The sequence below is a fragment of the Balaenoptera borealis genome (genome assembly GCF_965194805.1).
Source record: "Balaenoptera borealis genome assembly, chromosome: 8".
In the NCBI taxonomy this organism is placed as follows: Eukaryota; Metazoa; Chordata; class Mammalia; order Artiodactyla; family Balaenopteridae; genus Balaenoptera; species Balaenoptera borealis.
This window is the reverse complement of record NC_138865.1, coordinates 34408050-34415638: the sequence shown is the minus strand read 5'-3', so window position 1 is coordinate 34415638 and position 7589 is coordinate 34408050. Positions and strand designations below refer to the sequence as shown.

Sequence of the window (7589 nt, the reverse complement as noted above, 5' to 3'; positions counted from 1 at the left end):
CATAATTCTATTACAGTGCAGTTGACTTCCAATATACATACAAAACAAACATCTAAGTGGCATGCACACTCACATAGACACACAATAGAGAACTCAGAAAATATTCACATACATTCAAGACTGTGCAGTTTATGCAATTTATTTTTAAAAATCTTATTCTAGTGAATGCCTATGAACCAATAGTTATATTTCATTAACTGTCTTAATATTACATATGAAATAGTTTTTATATAACATAAAGGCTATTATTTACCTTTCTCAAATTGATAAATTTTTCCCTTATAACAAACTGAGAGATACTAAACTTTGATGACTCACTGAAAACATTCACACATTCACAGCTCGATTATCAGATATTTAATGAGATATCATTTTTTGGGTAAAGGATTACCTATATATATTGTAATGTTAGATATCTTCCCCTGATATTTACCTGACTGAGGAGGAAGAATTGTGGGTAAAAACTATGGTCATTCAGGATGTTGTCAGGGGTTTTTCCTGTGTGATATTTCTGATACACTACACTGAGTTCACATGTCCACAGAAATCACATTCATAGGCTTTGTTAACTGCGGGTTGGTGAGTAAATATCATCATTAAGTATATCCAAACTGTAGAAGCCCAGCAGAGAACAAGGTTATTTCATCACAGCAAAATGTCTGTGTACATGCAGAAGAAAATTTCATTCAACAGTCACTCTTTGGCCCTGTTTCTTTCTACTTTGTACTCTTTCATCTTCTGTGCACGAGCCCCTTTGGTTTTGCTGGGGGTGATCTCCACTCCATTCTGACAAGGGACAGGAGAAAACATTAAGAATTTGAGAGGTGTATTTAGTAAGACTTGTCGTTGACCTCTAAATTTCACTATCCAGAGGTTAAAAATATGATCCCATTTGGATGACAGAGTAGTTGAGAAATTTAGATGAGGTGTGGCATGAGAAAAAAGGAAATGGTTATTGGTGAACAATTAATAGTCATTATATGTCATATAGTTATTACCTTGTGTTAGTCAAATTGAGGTTTGACTTATAGTAGAAGGATTCCCCACATCCATTACCCTGATTTCTTGTCTGTTCTGATATACTGTGAGGTCTCTATGTATTTTCTGCTTTACTGAGAAAGCTGGCTTTTGGCTAAAGGTTATCTCACATTTATTACATTCTCAATTTTCTGTTTGATTTCTCTGATGATGAATGAATTTTGATTGCTGGGACAAAGTTTTGACATTTTCATTACATTCCCAGGGTTCTTCTGCAGTGTGAGTTTTCCAAGGATTGAATGCACAGAGTATTTCTTATATTCATTATGTTTACAGAGTTTCTTTGCTGGATTGAATTCTCTGATCTACAATGAGGACTGCACTCAAGATGAGACTGCCCGTGTAAAATATATTCCAAGAATTTCTCTCTTGTGTAAGTTCTCTGATGTTTAATGAAAGCTGGTATCTTGCAGAGAAACTTCCAAGTGTTCATTATATTCATAGGGGTTCTCTCCTACATGTTTTATTTTGTATTGTGAGACTTGATTTCCAGCTCAGAGCTTTTCCATATTCATTACATTTATATGTTTAGTTCCCTGTGTGGGCTTTCTGATGTTCTCTAAGGCTTGATTTCTGGCTGAAAGTTTTCCCACATTTATCACATTTATAGGGTTTCTCCCCCGTGTGAGTTCTCTGATGTACTCTGAGGTTTGATTTCTGGCTGAAAGCTTCTCCACAGTGATTACAATTATAGGGTTTCTCTCCTGTGTGAGTTCTCTGATGTTTTCTTAGGACTGACTTCTCACTGAAAGCTTTGGCACATTCACTACATTCATAGGGTTTCTCCCCTGTGTGAGTTCTCTGATGTCCTCTGAGATTTGATTTCTGCCTGAAAGTTTTTCCACACTCATCACATTTATAGGGTTTCTCCCCCGTGTGAGTTCTGTGATGTACTCTGAGGTTTGATTTCTGGCTAAAGGCTTCCCCACAATGATTACATGTATAGGGTTTCTCCCCTGTGTGAATTCTATGATGTCCTCTGAGTTGTGATTTCTGACCGAATGCTTTCCCACATTGATTACATTTATAGGGCTTCTCCCCTGTATGAGTTCTATGATGTTTTCTTAGACCTGACTTCAGTTTGAAAGCTTTCCCACATTCATCACATTTATACGGTCTTTCTCCTGTGTGAGTTCTCCGATGATTCCTTAGGCCTGACATATGGCTGAAAGATTTTCCACATTCATTACATTCAAAGGGTTTCTCACCCGTGTGAGTTCTCTGATGTACTATGAGGATTGATTTATAGTTGAAAGATTTCCCACATTCATTACATTCAAAAGGTTTCTCTCCTGTGTGAATTCTCTGATGTATTCTTAGGCCTGACTTTGCACTGAAAGCTTTCTCACATCCATCACATTTATAGGGTTTCTCCCCTGTGTGAGTTCTCTGATGTTTTCTTAGGCGTGACTTCTCACTGAAAGCTTTCCCACATTCATGACATTCATAGGGTTTCTCCTCTGTGTGACTTTTCTGAGGCTGAATCAGGCATGAAGTCACAGTGCAGGATTTTCCACATTCATTACACTCATACGGTTTCACTGTTATTTGCGTTCTCTTATGTACATTGAAAGTTGACTGGTAAGCCAATGATTCTGTACATGTGCCATAGTCAGAGGACTGGTCTATTGTGTGAATTCTCTGATGCATTGGGAGGGTTGAATTATGGCTGAAATTCTTTCCATATTCAAAGGGTTTCACCCCTATATGAATTTTTTGCTGTTCTCTAATGTGTAATTTTTGGCTAAAAGATTTCCCTTCTGTGTCAGTTCTTTGAGTGATCCTACTGAAATTATTTCTGTTTTTATCAATAGTATATTCATATTTATTAAACTCGTAGTGACTCTTCTCCTCTGGATGATTGCTCTGAGAGATTATCAAGGTTGATTTATCATATTGGTTTTCCCCAAATTTATTGAATTTATAAGATTTCACTTTCGGGTGGGTATTCTTAGATGTAACAAGGGCAGTCTTTTCAAGAATATCTTTTCCACATTCATTATATTCAAAAGTTTGCTGTAAAGTCTGAATTGTCTGATGCTGAATAACTTTGTCTTTATGTCCAAAGGCTTTCACACTTTTACTATAAACAAAAGATTTCTCTCCAGTATTAGTTCTGCGATCCTTAATACTGAGGAGCCAGTTCTCACATACATTAAGCTCATAAGCCTTCTTTCTTGAATATTGACAGTGTGGGGTCAATGAGCTAAGAAGCAAGTAAGTAGACCCTGTAGTGTCAAATTTACAAGGCATTGTTTCTGCAGGGAAAATGTTTATGTCCAGAGTACATAGTTTTCTTGAAATTTCTTGCTCTGTAGTCAATGATTTGTTGACAAATAAAACTTGCCTCAAATGTTTGCCCTGGTTTTCTAGGCTCTCCTGTAAGAGTTCATCAGGTTGGGATTCTTCTAAAAGTGAGAAAATTAAAAATATTTAATGATATTTAACACACTTATTATGGAGTAAAATTTATATACATATCCCCCATTATGTATTTGACTCCTTGGTGTCTGGCTCAGTTTCCCAAAAATAAAGTAATTTCAAGTGTATATTCTCTTATTTTGTTGTTAAAAAAACTTTTTCTAGTGGAAAGATAGGAATCTAGAAATGAAATTACATCTATATTTGGTATCTTAAAGTATAATTTTCAAAACCAGGTAGAGAAGAGGATATAAAGGAATGGAACAATTAAAAAAGAAGAATATATTTGAGAGAGTTGAATCCTGGGAACAGATAAAACAAAGACTGAAATGAATTCAACAAGGATTTTACACTAAGTAGATAACAAAAAGTATCAATGGAGAATTGCTTTCAGTGGCTTTATTGAGATAGAGTTTGCATTAGGGAAGAACACCAGAGACTACATTCACAAACACAGATTACATTGATAACCATTAGTCTATATGATTCCAACTGGAGCTTCATTTTTCCATTCTACACATCAACACTAAAATAAACTTATGGGGAATTCCCTGGCAGTCCAGTGGTTAGGACTCAGCAATTTCACTGCCATGGGCCCAGGTTCAATCCCTGGTCAGGGAACTAAGATCCCACAAGCCACGAAGTGTGGCAAAAAAAAAAAAAATTATCATGGCACCAACTTTCTCATGTTGAAAGAAATAATCAGAAACAGAAACATAAATGTATTGGTGGAAGTGAAAAAACTGATGAGAGTTAAAGTAATTTTTCCACCTATATTGGAGTCACCTCTCTTTCCTGGTTCTGGTGCCTTGGTATTATATCAGGATTGTTCAATAGTGAGTTCCTCTTAATCATCAAATCTTAACTTTCCTCTTTTCAATTTGTTTACTCATTTCCCCCAAACCAGTCGTGCCCTGTCCAATCCTTAATTCTATTTTCCATTTATTTTTCCATATATCTAGTTTTTATTCACTGTAAGAATCTTAAGGATCATGTTTCAAACTGGCCCTAGAAACCCTACAAGTATCCTTTATATTTATTTACCATAAATTTCCTGTGCATATTTGACTGCTATTGTGCTCCTGCTACCCACGCTCCATGCAAAAATGTCTGTGACTCACAATTTTTCAAGTAAATAACCATCACCGAAATCAGGAGGCATCATAAAATTGATGGCAAATCCATAGTTAAATGAGCAGCATCTTCTCTCTTGGTTGTACCTAAAATAATGGCTCACCATTTAATCAATAGCACCTTATATAATATAAAATATGTTTATGCAGCTTTGCTCACTTTTCCAAAATAAAACCCTCACTGTGATATTCTTTGCATCCCTCTGTAATATAAATTTAGTGGTCCATAAAAAGCTCCATGCATAGGAATTACCTAGAGAGTTCTTTTACTAATATAAGGGTTCAGATCCAGCAATACCTACATTGGATGATTCAAAAGTCCCAGAAATTTGACTTGGGCATTTACATTTGTGGATTGTGTTTTCTGAGTGAATCAGTATGAAATGCCTCTCTCCACCTGACTTCGGAATCAGCCTACAATGTTATTAAAAAATATTTATCATGTGACAAATACCCAGAAAGGAAGAGTGAAACAGAGACCATTCTTTTTGGGAGATTATAATCCAGGTGAGGAAAGGCGCTCATTCAGTAACTATATGCTATCTGGCACAGAATCTCATTTTCTTTTGACACATCCATCAAATGGGCTAAGAGTTTACAAAAGTAAGAGAAAAAGTATAGGCTAAAGTATTCCAAAATTATATTATAGAAGTAGGAATCTAAGCCCAAACTTAAAATGAGTAATAGTGCTTTCTTCTCTTTTTCTAGCTGAGATTAGCTATTTTATTTGCTTTTATTCCAAGAACCACGTTTTGGCTTTGTAATTATAATGTTTTATAACTAAAATGTTTTTTCTTTATTACATTTCTTGCTTTGCTTAGTTTTCTTTTAAAACTTTATTGCTTTTAAAAATAAGTATATGAGGGTAAAATAGTTTCCTCTAAGCACCGTTTCATCTATAGTGCAAAGAGTCTAATAAACATGTTTTTCATTAAAAAATAATTTCTGGATATTGTACAGTTTTAACTTACTCTTTTATAAAATAGGTTTTTAAAGATATATATTCATTATTAATTTTAAGATAGAAGGATTTAAAATTTTCTCATATTGTTTGTAATTTATAGTGTTATTTAACAATAATATCTTTACTTTGTAGAATTCGCCTAAAATACTTCTACATTTTGTCAATGTTCCAAGATCATTTAAAAGGAGGTTTATTCTTTGTTTTCAGAATAGTTATGTAGTGTGTTTGCATAGCTTTGTTTTCAGAACATAATAGATTCATTTTATAAAATATGCTATTTATAATGTCTAGACCAGAGGTTGGTAAACTTCTTCTGTAAGAGGCCAGAGAGTAAATGTCTTAGGCTTTGCTGGTTATTCACTCTCTATTGCAACAACTCAACTCTGCCTTGTAGCTTGAATATGTAAACAAATGGATATTGCTGTGTTCCAATAAATGTTTCTTTACCAAAACAAGCAGTAGGCAGGATTTGACCTGTGGGCCATAGTTTGCCAAGCACTATTCTAGAGTCCACAGGCTACGGAATGAAATCAGAGAGGCATATTAAGGTTGACTATATCTAATGTGTTCCTATTTCTCCTTATAACTCTTGCAGTTTTTTGTTTTATGAATCCTGATGATAATTTATTTGGTGTACTAATATTTTAAACTTTTATGTATCCTTTAAAAATTATCTTCTTTAGCATTATCAAAATGTCCTTTTTCTCACCTGTTTTTGACCTGAATTGAACTTTGAGATAAATAGAGTTGTTTTTATGTTTATAGTCTTAACAATTCATGACTGTAATTTCAAACTTTCTAAATTATTTTCTAGGTATATCTCTGATATAATATGATAGCATTTTCTCTTAATAGGTGTATTAAGATTCATTTACATTGGTAGTTGATATGCCAGATATGTTTGTTTTACTCTATGTGTGTTTGCATAGCTTTTGTGCAGAAAATGTTTAACACAGCAGGCCTGAGACCGCTACCCTTAGAAAGGCCTATTTACAAGATTAGCCCTTAGCTGGCGTCTGGGAACTTAGATTTTGAGATGGTTCCCAAGATTCCCAGAACTGCTAAGAGGGACTCAATGAGCCTAAACTGTTTGTACAAACAATATATTTATGCTGAACACCTAGTTTCCATCTGAAAGCCTACAATTTTGATACATGCTAGACAGAGGGTGCTTACGTGAGCAGCCCCCAGTGAAAACTCTGGGCACCTCATCTCAAATGAACTTTCCAGGTACATATTTCACATGTGTTGTCACACCTGGTTTTCTCTCGACTTTGCCCCATGCACCTTTTCTCTTTGTTGATTTTAATTTGTATGATTTCACTGTATAAATCTTAGTCATGAGTATGCCTGTATGCTGAGTCCTCCAAGGTGAGTTAATGAACCTGATGATGATCCTGGGGACCCTTGATACAGCTTTATAGGAAACTTTTCTAGTAACAGATCTGTTTTCTTTGCTCTGTCAAATGTAAACAATAAGGAAAGTTGCAGTTTGCTCTAGTTTTTATGCTTTCTAACTATACTATGTAATCATCTATTTTGATTGTATATAGTAATTTATTATTATATAATGATAAAATTTATTGTTTATTTCTCTCTTCTGATCTGTTTACTCCCAATTTTAGTTGTTTTCTTAACTTTTCTTTGTTTTTATCTTTTTACTGTTAAATATACAACCATTACTTAATTTTTCAGCTTCAAAGGGTACACTTAGCTCCCATTTTTTAAAGATGAGAATATCAACATGCTTACATTCCATTCCTTTCTTTAGTTGTCCCCCTTCTACTTTTTATTAGATCTATTATTTCTAATGTTTCAAATGTGAAGGCCTCTAATAGGAGAGTGCTGAAAACATTTCAAACTGCTCACTTCTAGCTGATCACTTTGGATCTAATTTTCTTGGATGCCTTCTGCCAGTATTCAATAACTCACCTGGGGAACTTCTGTTTACAAATTCTTTCTCTAATAACCACGGATCTTCTCCTTGTTCCAACATGAAGATCAGTTCTGGTTTTGTAAAGCAGTACCCTGTA

General features: G+C 34.6%; 1 protein-coding gene across 1 annotated transcript in view; it reads right to left on the bottom strand.

The window, feature by feature from the left end:
* Positions 1 to 614: 614 nt before the first annotated feature.
* The window catches only part of ZNF782 (zinc finger protein 782), a 60083-nt gene continuing 53108 nt past the window's right edge, over positions 615 to 7589 (bottom strand). Inside the window, exons 5-6 of the mRNA XM_082401181.1 lie at positions 7489 to 7584; positions 615 to 3446 (exon numbers count right to left, since the gene is read on the bottom strand). Coding sequence (XP_082257307.1) covers positions 1567 to 3446; positions 7489 to 7584 — 1976 coding nt within the window. The 3' untranslated portion in view covers positions 615 to 1566. The remainder of the gene's footprint in view (positions 3447 to 7488; positions 7585 to 7589) is intronic.